We start from the raw sequence: 16594 nt of genomic DNA, 5'->3' as shown, positions 1-16594 counted from the left end.
GGGGAGTGGAAGAGACAGCAGGTAACACACCCTGTTAGGGTGTGAAAGACAGAGACACGGTAGGCTCTTTCCAGCCAGCCACCCCCCTCCTCAACCTCCCATCAACACCTCTGGCAGTAACAAGCTTCAGCTCAGGAAGCCTGATTTCCAGGCCGGCTGAAAGCGGTCTGTTAATTTGATCAGGACTGGGAGGAGGAAAGGGATGTGGGAGTGAGGTCAGAGCCTGGTTGTTGTGGCACGGAGGGCGAGGGAGGGACACGTTCTGCCTGCTGTAAGCGGGAATTACCTGCCCGAAAGGAAAGCAAGTTTATTGTAACTTGACTAAGTACCCAGCAACGTAATCCGGCTCTTCCATTGTTGATGCGGATGCTTTAAATGAGAGTCGCATTTTCTTCCTTTCTTCCCAGACCACAAGCGTGGACCTGGCTGCTCTGCTCAGCCCGGGCTCCCGGGCAGGGTTTCTTTCTCTCACTCCAGGCTACCAGGCAGGAAATGTTCCTCGCGATCGGATAAGCCTCCCGGTGGAAGGGGGGAGGTGAGAAAAGGAAAAGGAAAAGAAACAAAGCAAGAAAAGAACTTGACTAGAGCAGCTCGCCCGAGCCCTGAAGGATCACAGCCGGTTTCCAGTTTCCTAGAGACAGGGATCCCACCCCAGCACCTCGTCCTCAGGCCCCCCACCCCCTCCAGGGCTCCGGGGCGTGTTTTGCAATCTATGCTAATAGCGCTGCCCCGCGGGCGGGGCCGGCTGCCCTGACAGCCCGGAGAGAGCCCCCGGGGGCTGGATGGGCCCTGCCTCCCCGCTGGTGACGGGGTCCCGGTGCTGGTCCATGCTGGTCCCCGCCTTTGTTCTCGGGCGGGAGCCAGGACATGCGCGGCTGACGATGGAAGTGGAGGACTCGGGCGGCGTGGTGCTGACCGCCTACCACTCGTACGCCCGCTCCCAGCCGCCCAGCTCCGAGCCGCGCTGCGCGCCCCGCGCCGCCGCCAGCCACCCGGGCAGCAGGTACTGAGCCGCTCCGGGGGGAGCGGGGCTTTCCGGGCTGGGGGGTTCCGGCTGGCCCCCGGGGTTCTCTGCCTGGGCATCCCTCCACCATCCCTTGATTGTTGTTGCAAGTTGGGGTGGATGGGGGAGTGAGCCTGCTGCTCTTTGCATTGTTCTGGATTGGAAGTGGGAAGTGCACGAAGTTGCACCCGCCACAGCTGAAGGCAGCGATCGGTAGCAGAGTTGTGTTCTTGAGACAACTTGGTGATAGCAGGCATCTGCCTCCTCTTTGCCAGGTTCACCCCTGGAGGTATTGGAGAATTTTTTAAAGGCATCTAAAATGAAACACAGGCAGAAAGCAAAGATTTTACAATACATTATGCTAAATCCTCGAATCCTATCCAGAGCTTCTTAGGTAACTTCATGCCACCTGAACGAATGCGCACTAGATGGAGAGATTCTCCAAAAAGTATATCTCAGTAGACGTTTATAAACAATTTTATTTATAGATTTTTAAAAAAAACCCCACAACTTTCAATTGTATAAATACATTGGCATTATTTCATTATTGCTAATGTTGACTATTCTTTAAATGCAATTATAACATTTCTTTTGGGTTAAAAGACCTATAACCATCTCATTATGTGCAGTTTAGATGTAATACATCAGGAATCTGTGTTAAATTATTCTATCAGTTTCCATCTATTTGATGCAAGATCAAGGCCAATGAAACTTCCATGAACGAAACCAAAGACATTAGACTTTTAGGAAGTTTCTGTGGGTAGACAAAGATAGTACACTGGTAAGTAGGATGGTTTGATATCTGACACATATTTAGGGGAAATTTTATTTGTTTAAATGCGGCTATTTTGCAGCTATGGATCCATTGATGGTTTTCTTTACAAGTGGGGAGTTTGTATATTTATTTTAAGTCATTAATTTTTTCTCATGCTTTTTAGTTATGTGATAATGATGAGTTGTTTCCTAATTTAGTGGACTTGTGAGGCTTTCAACAGATTGTGACTTTTATTTCAAGGAATATCTTTTTGGCTAGTATCCATGACAAGAACAAAATGCCTTGGCATGAGATCTGTTTTGGGCTTGACTAACAAAGAAAATATTGTTTCTTCCAAAAAAGTGCTGGTTGAGTAAAATCTAATTTTTATATGTAAAGACAATGAGAAAATAACATTTTCCTTCCAGTCTTAGGGGCTGTGTACATTATTTTAAAGGCTGCTTGAACATACACACTTGCATTTGTCTTGAGGGTGTTTTCTAAGCGTAATTATTGACTCTAATTACTCAAATTATGAGTATGAAATAGATATGAGTGATTTGATGAGAAGCTGGGGGCCAGGTTTGTGCATGTTTAGATACAACTTGGCGGTAGGAAGCATATGCCTCATCTGGGATAGCTGTCCTGTCTATAGCTCCCAGCAGCTGTCCAGGAGCAAGAGCCAGATTGTGCCATCTGGGCTACTTGAAACTACATCCGTTTCCAAAGCAAACTGGAGGACAAGTTCCATGAACTCAGCATGTGGTCTTATGGAATGATAATACCTGAGAGCAGGAGAGCTGTGTGTCAGAGCTAGCTAGCGTTTTGCCCCGCCAGTTGCCAGTTAGATTTATGTTGCTTCAAGTTTGCATGTTTTGGTGACTGCCCTGTACCCTCTCTGTAGGGACCTTTGTGCCACTTACCCTCTGATGCAGGAGATAGACGACCCCTGCCCCTGTTGCAACTAAATGACTAGAGAATGGCTTAATTCCTTGGTTCCCAGTAACAGCAATCAAAAGGGGGCTCCTGTCTTGAGTGGAGCCAGAGGACATCATCAATCATGAGGCAGATAACAGAAATAATCGAGCCCAAGTTATTAACCTTTGACTCACTAACTACTGATCAATACTTCCTTTCAAGCCAAGGAGCAAGATCTTATTGTTCTCCTTATGAAGAAAGCGCCCTCTCTCTCTCTCTCTCTCTCTCTCTCTCTCTCTCTCTGACCCTTTTCTTTAAATTGCTTACATATGTGTGACATATTTGTGGAGTAGTGACCAGTATGGCATTAGGAAGCATGGACTATTGTATCTAACTTCCTAAGTTTCATTCTTTAGCTCTGGTCGGCATGGGCTCAATTCAAAGCAAACCATCTCATTTTCCAATCGTCCACTCCATCTGACTTTATATTCTTTTGTTTTTGTTTGGCCTGTTTCTCCCACGAAAATATTATCCTCTGTTGCTTCTCTCTCCCCTTTCGCTTCACTATTGTATCCCAAGTGCCTAGAGCAGTGTCTGGCACATTGTAGTAGTTCAGTAAATATTTGGTGAATAAATTAATGAATTCCTACCACAAATATAAAATGGCAGGGGTTGTAACAGCAGAAGGCAACCTTTTTGCACCTACTATGTGCTAGCAGCACATTAGGGATTAGGTAGACAAAGATGAATGAAACCAAGTCCCTGCCATGAGAATATGGCTCTTTACCTTTCAGACCACTAGGATTTTTAGAAAATGTTTGAAATAAGCAGTAACATTTCAAAAATCAAGACATAAATCTAGACTGCTACCAAGAGAGAGAGAGAAAGAGAGAGAGAGAGAGAGAGAGAGAGAGAGAGAGAGAGAGAGAGGAGAGAAAGAAAGAAAATCAAATGATTCAGCAGCTCAGGCTTCCGCTGCGCCTGCCAGCACTCGCTGAAGCTGAGTAAAGGCTGCTCAATCGCAAGCTTCTCCCTGTTAATCTTCAACACTGAAGCAGGGTGTCCATTGCAATTTCTTTCGGGCCTGTCCATTTTGTTTTATTAAAGTAAGTATCCAGTATAAAGCACCAGTTACTCAGGCTTGGGGTCAGACTCCACCTACACTCTTTACGGCCATGTGGCCTTAGGCAACTTGCTTCAGCTGCTTAGAATAGTGTCTGACCCAAGGAAGCATCTAATTGTTAGCTGTATTCTTACTATTACCACTTTTAATCACAGTGTTGATGTAAGGAGAGTAAGATAGTCTTGGTACCAATCCCTACAACTTGCTCATGCAGGAAAGAGACTCAAGAATACTAAGTATTTGTTGGGAAGAGAAGTAATTCTTTTTTTTTTTTTTAACATTCTGTCCTTTACATTTTATCCTGTAAAGAAAAACGAGAATGAAGGCTTATACATTCTCAGCTCTGTTACAGCAAATGGTTGGAATTGTCTTTAGGAGGATAAAAATAGAAGAAGAAAAGAACCAACTCTTCCTCAAAAACAAACATAGAAGCTAACCAAGGTTATCCTGGGCATTCTAATTCTACAACAATGTTAAACTTTTGCAAAGGGGATGTGGCTTCCTCATATCATAACTAGAATGAGAATGATTCTATCAAAATGAAAATGATGACAGGAAAGTAACGATTTTGTAGAAAAGACCAAGTTTAGGAACTTTTAATGACATGTTAATTGGTACTTTCCTGGATTGAAATTAGTTAGAAGACACTTCTGTGAACTTATGGGCATATGCATAAGCACAGCAGTTGGACTTTATCCAGAGGATTCAGAAATAGTGGAAATAGGAGTCTTAAGAGAGAAGATATTTATAGGTCACTATGTTAGGGTTGAAATCAGAGTTTGTGTCTCCGGTTTCTCTTTACAGTGGGCCCCTGCTGAGTGGGGTGCCTCCCTGCGTAGAGCGAGTGGAAAACATCTGGCACATTTCCTTTGATCCTGTCGTTTGCCCAAACATTTGGCCAGTTGCTTTGTCCATTTTTAACCTACTCCGTCCTCCCTGGTCATTAATCCTTCATGTGTCCACAAAGTTTAGAGAACTTAGGATGTTGTAGAGTCACTTTCATGAGGATAAAGATGACAACTTTTTCTTAACTTTTATTTTGATACAATATTAGACTCACAGAAAACTTTCACAGGTAGCTCAGTGAGTTCTGTGTAAGCTTCTCCCAGCTTCCTCGGTGTTAATATTTTGCAAAACCACAGTTCCATTATAAAACTGAAAAATGAATAGGGTAAAATGCTATTAACTAAACTGTAGACTTTATCCTGGTTTCACCAGTTTTCCACTAGCATCGGAATTCAATTCTGTTGTAGAATTGAATCCAGGATGGATTGACTCATGCCTCCCAAACCTCCGCCAATCTGTGACGGTCTGTCCATGTCTTTTATGACCTTGGCGCTTTTAGAGTACTGATTGGTTGTTTCGAAGAAGTCTCTCAACTTGGATTAGTCTGATAGCCTATCGTGATTAAACTGAAGATATATATTTTGGGTGAGAATTCTGCAGAATGATGTTGGGCCCTTCTCAGTAACATCATGTCAGGGGTACGTGATGTCAGTATGTCTCACCAATGTTGATGTTAACTTTGATCACCTGCTTAGGGTGATGTCAGCTAGGGTTCCCTATTGTAAAACTATAATTTTCCTCTGTGTGATTAATATGTGAGAATGATCATGGGGGAGTTACTGTACATCTTTAAAAAGTCAACCAAATAAATGTAAAAAGGCATCAATAGTCATTTAACCTACTTCCTGCCCCCCCCGCCCCACCCCCCCGCTCCAGTTTTGTGATAGAATGGTTTACTTTTTTTTTCTGGTCTGAGTTCGTGAAACCTATAAAAAGAAATTTTCTAATTTTCAAAGTTTCATCCTTCTTTGCAAGGAAAATTTTATTATTGTATTAAAAGAAAACTAATCACAAAGATGCTAAGTGAAATTCTGCATCAAGTGGGTAGTTATTAGCTCTGGGCAGTTCTGCTTAGTGGTTTGATTCCTGGTCAAGGGCATGTACCTCCTATCTCGGTTGGCTGCAGGCTTGATCCCTGCCAGTCAGGACACATGCAAAAGGCAACCAATCACTGTTTCTCTCTCACATCCAATGTTTTTTCTCCCCCTCTCTCTCTCTCCCTCTCCCCCACCTCTCTTTTCTTCCTCCACTCCACTCTCTCTAAAAAAATCAATGGAAAATATACCCTTGGGTGAGGATAAGGGAAAAAAGAAGGTAGTTGTTAATCTCACATTGCTGGGGTCTCTTAGTGAGGCAACGGAGGCTTTCTGTTTTCTTAGAGCTGTTTCTCCTGATGGAAAACATTTTTGCCTTCTAGTGTTCCTAGGATGTTACTTGAACATTTGCAAATGTGTTATAATGAAAGCAAACATTCTAATATGCATATGATCAACATTTCTTCTCATTCCATCCTTAAACCAAACTATTTCATTTCTAAAGTAACTTCTGTTCTCTGTTTTCTCAATGTATGGTCTCTAGATATTAGTTCCAGCAAAGAATAAAAGTGAAATGTTTTGTAGCAAAGAGAATAAAATGTTTCTTTGACGCACATTTTGGGCATAAAGTTTATCCAGCAATGGAGTGTTTGTTTTGCCTTTAAGTCTCTTTGTATGAAAAGTCAGATGTAGCCTTAAATAATGTAGAAATGACCCATTTTTAATGACTCATTAGTAAGAGTGTGGTTTCTAGTGCTGTAGTAAAGGCATCTATTGAGATGTGTAAGTTTGCTTGCCTTAATAGTAAATAGCTTATATTGGTGCAATGTTTTATTTCTAATGTAATTTAAGTATTATCTATCATTGTTGTTATTTTCCCCTTATTTTTAGGCAGCCCTGAAAGCCTTTGGCAGTACTCTGTTCTTTCTACTATGGCTATTTTTAACATGCTTTGTAATCTACTTTTGATTAGATAATTAAGCTTGTTAGAGCTGTGTAAAGAAAATGCTGTTCAAAGGACTAAACTGTGTAATTTAACAAAAGATTTTGATAGCATTTATGTCGGTTTCTTTGAGTTTTTTGGTTTGCTGGTTTGCTTTCAGTTTCTTGCTATGCTCTGGTTACTTGGGTTAGTGAGTTTCAGATCATGTGTCATTCTTCATCCCATGAAGTTTCATGTGTCCATTTCTTTGTGATTACTAGAGGTGTACATCAAAACAAAATAATAAAGTTGCTTTATTCTCTAAGATGGGAACTGAAGAAAGCAGTAGATTGTTTTATTGTGTTTTCATCTTCTTAAATATCTGGGGGTTATGAGACATTCTTCGAGTATCAAATGTGTTAAATCACTCCTCGCTAAATGAATATTTTTGATAAAACTATCCTTTTGACAGGCAGTAAGTGCCAAGTAATTCCAAGGGTGGGAGAACATGCTCTAAGTGTCACTTAGAGAACCAGCTGAGTGTCTCATGTTACTCTTAAAACTAATTAAACCTGTGCATTCCACTTCTGATCCTGAACAGATGAGGACTGCACACAAACACACAATACAAAGGACAGGAAAGAGAAACGGAAATCAGAGACAGAGTAGTATGCAGTTGTTTTGAAATTGTCAAACACTTGAGATTTATTTGTACTATTTTAGTAATTCTAAATTGTGGCACTGATTATCTTTCATGTATAAGAGATAAGTCTTTACATCTGTATCTGAATATCTGTAATGTATAAGGACGATAATTCCTTTGACATTTCCTGTTCAGAATTCGTTTATGAAATCAATTTAGAAAACACTGGCCATTGCATTTATCTTTCTACAAAGATCTTAAAAGAGGATTTTATCTTTACAGATCAGTAGAGAAGTCTGACAGGTATTTAGAAAAAATGTTAAGCGTATTAAAATGACATTATAGCTAATAATATGATATTTGATGTCTTTCCTTCCCACTTTTCCCTATCTTCATTACCACACTGAAAAATTCACACAGTAGATGAAGTTAACATGTCAATGGTTGGGACTAAACCCATATTTAAGTGGCAGGAGATAAAATGCAAAACAAAAGGGAATAAACATAGTCAAAGAAGTAAGGACTAAACTTCTGAAGAATTCCTTAATCCTAGTAGCCAGAAGAGTTTTCATCTGCCATAACAGTAATCATTTGGTAATTAATCATGCACTGTCTGGTGGTGTCTGCTTTAAAAAGAAGGCCTAGTTTTATTGATACCTTAACTGAGCTTGACATGCAAGACTTCATTTAGTCCTTACAACAGTCCTATAGCAGGAAGGAACTGAGGCCCAAGATCACACAGTGAGGTAATGAGACAGCCGGGATTCCCTTCCAATCCTTCCAAAACTGGTGATTTTTAACGTGTTATTTCAATATTGAAACATTACTTAATATATTATGTATTTAGTATTTTTTCTGCCTGAATTTTGTTGTAGGTTTATTGAGAGCCGGGTCAGTATTACTGTATCCCCCTTAGCAACCAGCATCAACAACTTCCACATGGTAGATGTTATAAATGCTTAGTTTTGGTTTAGTTTTTCCTTTTGCAATCATTCCTACTTTGTTTTAATGAAATACACATGAAGTAGGTTATTAGACAAATGTTATCACTTGAAAGAAGTGCATTTACAAGATTTTTTTTTAATTTTAAAAACTATTCTTGCCCTTCATGCAGTCTTATTTAGGTAAGAATACTTTAAAATAGACAGAATGTGCTAGAGAAGTCATTCAACTTGACCAAGAAAGTGAGACCCAAGCGGTCAGTGACAGGAAATCTTCCTTTGGCTTTTTTGGGCAGAAGCGGGGAGGGCAGTTCTTAATCCTTTAATCCTTAGGTTTATGTTCTTAGTAACTAGCTCTTAGAATTTTTCATTTTAGTTTTAATAATTGCTTTCTTTAGCCACTAAGGTAGATTTCTGTGGTTAAAAAATTTATATTTTACTCTGTTCCTGGCAATATGACTTATAACATAAGAATTCTAAATGTATGTTGAGAAAACACTCCACAAGAATTAGTGGGGCTTCTTCTCTGTCTCCCAGAATTCAGTCAGGTTTTTACCTTATCTCTATTTGAAACCTACCGAAGGACAGGACCAAGCCAGGTCCTGGACCATACCTTTGTGAAGATCAGTTCTGTTCTAAGTCTTGCTCAGAAATTTAGGGTAAGATACGATAGGGTGTGGCCATCTGGACCCATGAGCCATCTCTAGTCTCTCATAAGCCTGGGCACAGTTCTTATCCATCAGTGACCTTGGAGCCACGGATAATGCCACACCTAGATTGGGCTTCAAGGGTTTCTGTTTAGAAAACAAATCCAGGGCTCATTACAGTCTGGACTTGAATCTTCTGGAGAAGTCAGAATCAGAATGGCCTCTAGGCTCTGGGCACCTGTTTATTTTTTAAGGTATTCATTTTGATAAACGTTGGTTCTCAGGGCACCAGAGCTACAGAGATTGGACAGTTATTTTAGTTATATATAAACAGAGCGGTCTGGCTCCTCTGCTAACTGCCGTGTCTTCAGAAGTCTTCTCTAACTGTTCTTATCAGCCAGGTTGCTCGGAGTGTGTTATCAATGGGAACTGGACATCATGAAAATACAGTCATGAGTGAGGCCTGCAAGGAACAACCTCTGTGATGCAACTGGGAAGAGAGTATGGGAGAGTGCCTCATGGGAGCCTCAGAAGGAATAACCAGTTGTTGAGCCAGGCTCTGACTACCATCTGCTGCCCCCTGGTCACCAGCTCCCCTTACCAGGGGACTGAGGCCCACAGCATGGTCCAGTGTGTTCTGGAAGCAGCCAGGCCAACCGCAAGGAGATCATGGATGAGGGGAAAACGGGCTTTCTCACTGGGAAGCAATAAGAACTAGCATAGTACTAGAGAAAAGGTGGTGGTGAGAATGGCATTTCCTTAGCTTCCTTTCAAATACTATTACAACTACCCGTGCACATTATCTCCTTAAGTTTTACGTGGAGAGTCTGGAAAACACACTGGCTGCAACTTCTCAGTGGAATCTTAAAGGAAAACATGTGCTGACCTCAATAGAGTAAGCAATTAAATGGGGAAAAAGCTGACTAAGTTTCCGCACATTCTGTTTTGGAAACCAGAGGATGGCTGGCCCTGTGATTTTTAACATACCACAACCTAACTTCTTTGCCTCCTCGTTTGTAAAGCTCAGTGATTACGAGGTTGACTTGGCAACTGTTTTTATGAAATCTGAATTGTGCTTAGTTGCAGAAAGATGGGCTCTAGAGAACGCCCACCTCGCCTGTGACTGGAAGCGTGTGTGGAGCTGGAGATAGCAGGCCAGGCGGTGCTCTCCCTGTTCAAAGCTGTGTCATCCTCTGCGGGGCAGGGAGTCAGCACCAGCTAAAACAACATGAGTCATTGCTTAGAAGAAGCCCCAGTGAAGCTGATTCTGATACACCAGTCCTAAACAAACATGAAAGTCCTTTTATCCAGACTAAAAAGTTCTTGTGAGAGTTAAAAGATTAGCACCAATTCTCTTATAGTTTGTGGAAGTTGCTACTCAGAGGACTTTTTTATGTCTTAAGAAGGAGCTCTCTTCAGCTAACCACATTTTACCCAGTTTATTCTCTCTTCTGTCTCTTCCCTCCCCCTCCCTACTCATACTGGATTCAGATCATTGCTATTTTAATCTGGCTTCAACACTATTGGGTTAAAATCTATAAAATAAAATTGTAATGCTGTAACTGTTTTCCAGGTTCCCCCAGTTTCTGGAGTATAAAAGATGGTTTTAAGCAGGACCATGACTTGGGGGTAGAGAAAAAAATTTAGAGGGCTAATGCCATTCTTCAAGGAAAGGTGATAAGGGCCTAAACTAGGGTCCTGGGAATGTGGGTGAAGGAATAATAGATTCTGTGGGAGAAACAAGCAATGAAGTTGGTTTGATTTGGTGATGAAGTGTCTACTGGGGACTAGGAGAAATAACTTGGGTTTCTGTTTTGGAGTGGTATTAATTAAAATTGAGAATTCTGGTGGATGAGTATTTCATAGATGAAGTCACTGAGGCATAGCGAGGTTATGCAACATTGCAATCCGTTTAGTAACTGGTGAGCCAGGATTGAATAAAATCAGGTAATTCCAGTCTGAGTAGAAAAGAGTGATGCTATTTTGTTCATTAATTCATTTCTTAATTCAGCAGATGATCTTGGATGACCTACTTCACGGGTCACAAACTAAAACATCTACAGTTGCCAGGCCAGGAACGTATTGTGTGAAGTCAGCCAAGTACAGGACATTGGGAGTGGTAGGGACTGTGCACAACAGGAGGCCTCAGGCTTCATTTAAAGGAGACAGCTACTCCTTACCTCCAGCCAGCTGTTTTCACATGGGTTCTGTATTATCAGATTTTCCCGTTTGTCAAAAGAAGCTGACTTTTATTGGAAATCTTCCAATTTGGGAGAAGTGTCTAGGAAGAGTTGAGTTCTAGACATGCTGTGTTGGAGACAGCTGTGATTCCTCCAGCAGTTAGGAATTTGAATGTAGTTTCAGGAGAATGATTTGGGGGCAAGTATGGATTTAGAAGTCTTTAACACAAGTGTAGATGGGGATGCCCGTGGAAAAGGTAAGAAGAAAACGGGAGGACCAGGAAGTCCAGCATTTGAAGAGTTGGTGGAAGAGTCAGCAAGGAGGAGCTGGCATAGAAGAAAAGTCAGAGGAGAGGAGCGTCTGAGACACCAGAGGAGGAAGGTGAATGAGCAGGATTATCAGTCAGTCTGTTCTTACTACGAGTTGATGTACTGATTCCCTCAGGTGGAAGGGTTCCCAAACCTCAGTAACAAGAGCTATAACAAGTTCAAAGAACAATATTTTTTAAAAAATATTTTAATTGATTTTAGAGAGGAAGGAAGTGGGAGAGAGAGATAGAAACATCAGTGATGAGAGAGAACCATTGATTGGCTGCCTCCTGCACACTCCCAATTGTATTGAGCCTGCAACCCAGGTATGTGCCCTGACCTGGAATCAAACCATGACCTCCTGGTTCATAGGTCGATGCTCAACCACTGAGCCACGCTGGCCAGGCAAGAATAATTTTTGAAAGTCCAAATGGGCTATGACTTTTCTGTATGAAAAATTGGCACTAGAGGACAATCCTAGCACTTTCCTACTGCTAATCACTTTCATGACTCTAATTTAAAAGGTAAAAAGTAGTATTTTACTTTCCTTTCCCGGATTTTAGTGATTTTATTAGCATAATAATTATTCCACTTCTTCAGTTGTTTGTTTTTTAATATTTTGTTTGCTCTTCTGACATTTGGGAACTTCTGAAATGCTTATCAAACCTCACCAGAACCACCTGTGATTTTGTGGGAAAGCAGTAATACCCATTTACTACTAGATTTATGACATAAAAGCATTTTCATACCTACAAGTTAAAACTTGGTTCACATATCAAAAATTATTTATAACTTTGCTCAGATACAATTTTTTTGTCAGTGTATTTAAGAAACCTTATTCTATGAACAAGGAAAACAAAGGAATCTATTTGTTGGGTTCTACATAAAATCTGTTCTCCCTGCCTGAGTTTAGAATCAACTGAACGGAGGCAGGCGATGGAAATCAGAAGAGCACCTTTCTTACAGATCAGGTAGGTTGGAGAACATGGCTTGGTGTTTGCAGTAGACTTCACCTCTGACCTACAACACAGGCCTTCCCACCAGCATAGACCCCCTCTGGACCCACAGCGAGGCAGAATGCAGTCCTGGACAGATGAGTTCTGCCCAGCTCTTGCTCCAAACGCCCAAATCAGGTACATCACTCCTTCTGCCTTAGGGATAAACAATCCAGATGGAAAGAGTAAAGCAGGTTTTTCTGGTGGAAGCCTTTCCACACAGAAGCCTGTGGTCAGGGAAGTGGAGGCCCCTCTATAACATTCTCTACTGCCTTATCTCCTTTCCAGTTCATCCTGCAAGGCAGGTCCTATTACCCCAACTGGGCTCAGACCCAGGTCATAGGATTTCAGAACAGTGACTTTCACATTACCCTGGGAGGCTGTGCCCCAGAGGTCTGGGGTTAAATGAAATAATCCCATTTAAATTCATTGGGTAGGCAGTTAGGGAAGAGGCAATAATGAAATAGTCAACAAAAGGCACCTTTCTGGCTAGACAGACAAGGAGACCTAGACGAGGTGGCAGTGGTGCTACCAAATGGTTGCTTGGCTATGGCAAGTCATTAAATTCTTCCTTTGTACATCCAGTTTAGCAAATCCTGCCATTCTACTCCTTAGACCAGGGCTGGGGAGCATCTGGCCCAGAGGCCGTATAAGGCCCGTGCAATCATTTGTTCTGGCTTTGCCAAGGCATTAGGGGTGAGTTAATTCAATGTTTGACCAAATAGAGCAGGCTAATTTTTAAGTTGATAATTTTATGTGTTCCTTGAATGATGTTATAAACATCTAAATGGCCCTGGGCAGAAAAAAGGTTCCCACTCCTGACTTAGAGGATTAAATGAGCTAATTCATAAAAGCACTCTGAAGCAGCATCATGTTATAGTAACACAATGACAGTTATTATTTGGGATGAAAGTATTATTTAAGTAATTTTTAAAAAAATAGGGAAACCAGACTGTTTTTCTCAATGTTTACTTTTAAAAAGCAGATGCTTTAGAGCCTAGCAGAAGTGGATTTAAATCCCAGAGTCCCCCACTCATCACCTGCATAAACTGGCCAGGTATTTGATCTTTCTGAACCTTGAAGAGGATCAGAATGTGCCACCCCAACATATGCCACTTTGGCAGAAAGGTACTTTTGAGGTGAAGGCAATTGGAAGTCAGCAGATGCAGGAAGAGTCCTCTGCCCTCCCTTCATTGCCTAAAAGCAGGATATAAATTCCCTCTGAGGAAGGTGCCCCTCCCCCCATTGGGGAGAGAAGAATGACTCCTATCACATCAAAGATGGACATGATGAGCTTGCGTAAACAGGACTTACCAAAATAGCCCTTCGCTTGTTTCTCCCACATATTTCCTAGTCATTTCCCCACAATTTATCATCCCTTGAAGCCAAATATCTCCCTTACTTAAGAAGCACACAAAAGCTTCTAAGTATAACTGCTTCTTTGAGTTTTACTTATTTTCTGTAAATTCCTGTGCATGTAAGTATTAGTAAAAATGGCGTGCCTTTAAAAAAAAAAGAGAGAGAGAGAGAATTCTGGTGGATGAGCAAATTGTGGGTGGGGAGATGAGTTTAACACGTGGAATCTTGAGCTAAGTGTGTATGCCCAGCAGGTAGTTGGCTATACAATTAGAAACCGGAGGGAGATCAAGGCTGAAATTTCTCAGCTCTATTCACAGGAGACTTCAGCATTTGGGAGATAGATACTACTGGGACCTGAGAAGATCTGGCAGGAGAGCATAGAGTGTCTGTAGAGGCAGCAGTGGAACAAAGATGAAACTTGGAGCAGGAGCAATGTCAATCAGGGAAGGGAAGAGCATCGGGAACCTTTGATGGAGACCAAAAGGATAGCAGCATTCCAGAAGCCAAGGCGTTAGATTCAGAAAGAGTGGACAATCATATCAAGAGTAGCTAATGACTGCCCTGGCCAGTTTGGCTCAATGGATAGAGTGTCAGCCTGCAGAATGAATGGTCCTGGGTTCGATTCCAGTCAAAGGCACATGCCTGGGTTGTGGGCTTGATCCTAAGTGTGGGATGTGCAGGAGGAGGCGGATCAATGATTCTCTCTCATCACTGATGTTTATATCTTTTTCCTGATTGAATACTGTCCACTGGACTTGTAGTATGGATAGCAATGGAGATCTTTGCTAGCGTGTCTTTAATAGAGTTGTAGAGGGGGAAGCCAGTTTGCCACAGGTTGAAGAGTGTGAGGTGAGGAAATAGAGGCAGCAAATAGAACCTATTATAAAATTTTAGCTTTTGAGAAGGTGAAGAGAGAGAAAAGGCAAACTGAAGGGGGCGATTTTAAAACTTACCAAAAACTATAAATCTGATAAAGTCATGAAAGAAATCTAGCATTTATAAAATGTAAGACTTACCCCGGCTGGTGTGGCTCAGTGATTGAGCATCTTCCCATGCACGAAGGAGTCTCTGGTTGATTCCTGGACAGGACATGTACTTGGGTTGTGAGCTCGATCCCCAGCAGCGGGCGTGCAAGGAGGCAGCCGCTGGATGTTTTTCTTTCATCGATGATGTTTTCTACATCTCTCTCCCTCTGCCTGCCTCTGTCTCTAAAAATAAAATCAATAAAAACATATACAAATTTAAAATGTAAGACTTAAACACATTTAATCCTCTACTTAGATTCTTTGATAATAAGGTTCTTGCATATAGGATGAAACTTTATCACTAGTCCCACAGTAGTATATGAGCATTGTTAGGACCAAAACATGGCTATTTCCTTCATTGCTGTATCCTCAACCACCTTCCCCGTCCCCTATTAAAGGGCATGGCACTCAATAGTCTTAACAAACGGTAGCTGAATAAACATCGTGGTGGCTGAAATGTGGAAATGTGACCTCTCCTTGGGTTGAGAAGCTATCAGAGAAGTCTTCAAAATCGGAGCCTCACTTCCTTTGTGAAGTCTTTCCTGACGGCCTCCCACTTCAGTCTGAGTTGGCCTCTTCCATCTCTGTGTCTCCTCTAATTAAAATCTACATATATAAAAGCCAAGTGACCTGAACAGCAGAACAACCAGAATGACTGGAATGACCGGTTGCTATGATGTGCACTGCAGTGGCCAACCGGCCCGATCGGACTCCGATCAGCACCCCCAACCACCTGCGGCCCCTCCCTCTGGCTGGCACTGTCCCCAGTCAGCCCCCCCCCACCACCAAATGGTGGCGGGGCCTGCCAGCCAACCTCCCGCATACCTTCACCCCCCGCAACCGTCCCAACCCCAATTGGCCCCCATCAGAGTGGGCCGGCCAGACCCCACCCATGTACGTAAATGCATATAATATCGGGAAGGAAAACATAAAATGTTTATATATAAAACCTGCCTACAAAATATAAAAGAATCAACTGAAAAACATTAGAACTCTTGAGTATTTAGTAAAAACTACAGTACTACAGTATCAACTTGTAAAATTCAAATAACTTATGGTCATGGGAACTCTCTAAAAATTAAGATAAATACTATGTTTCGATATGGTATATAATGAGATGTTCATAATTTTCTATTATTTTGACCCTCGAAATATTAGAAATCTTGGATTGGTATTCTGTTAGAGACTATACTGTTCTGAACTTATATACTGTGTACTTTCCCAGAATTCACTAAATTAGTCTTTATTAATAGGATAACAAACTCTTGGTAATATGTTATGAAGTAAAGAATAATTAATAAAAATAAAAACTGGAACAATTATAAATGAGCATGTCTTGACATGTAAAACTAAGAGCAACATGGATAATAAATAGATAAATATACCCTTCATTGTTAAAGATTAAATTTTGCTTAAGGGTCATTTCATTCATTAAAATAAGAACTCAGATTTATTCTTACCATAAAAGTGAACTTGAACAAACATCTATTGAACCTTTGTATGCCATATACCGTATCAGGTCCTGGTACGTATCAGGTCCTGGGGCACAAAGATGGTTAATAGTCAGTCCTTTACATATGAAAACATGCTCAAAGTCACTAATCATCCGAGAGATGCAAATCAAAACAACAATGAGGTACCATCTCACACCTGTCAGACTGGCTATCATCAACAAATCCACAAACGACAAGTGCTGGAGAAGATGTGGAGAAAAAGGAACACTTGTGCACTGCTGGTGGGAATGCAGACTGGTGCAGCCACTATGGAAGACAGTATGGAGTTTCCTCAAAAAACTGTAAATGGAACTCCCATTTGACCCTGTGATCCCACTTCTAGGAATATATCCCAAGAAACCAGAAACACCAATCAGAAAGGATATATGCACCCCTATGTTC

The 16594-nt window shown here is 41.5% G+C and overlaps 1 protein-coding gene across 1 annotated transcript in view; it reads left to right on the top strand.

The window, feature by feature from the left end:
• The first annotated feature begins 547 nt into the window (after positions 1–547).
• ARHGAP28 (Rho GTPase activating protein 28) overlaps positions 548–16594 on the top strand; it is a 134959-nt gene continuing 118912 nt past the window's right edge. The window contains 1 exon segment of the mRNA XM_006761825.2: positions 548–1003. Within this exon segment, the coding sequence (XP_006761888.1) occupies positions 783–1003 (221 nt within the window). The 5' untranslated portion in view covers positions 548–782.

Source organism: Myotis davidii, unplaced genomic scaffold (assembly GCF_000327345.1).
Source record: "Myotis davidii unplaced genomic scaffold, ASM32734v1 scaffold96, whole genome shotgun sequence".
NCBI classification, from domain to species: Eukaryota; Metazoa; Chordata; class Mammalia; order Chiroptera; family Vespertilionidae; genus Myotis; species Myotis davidii.
Note: the sequence above shows the minus strand (reverse complement) of the source record. Positions and strands in the feature narration are given on the sequence as shown.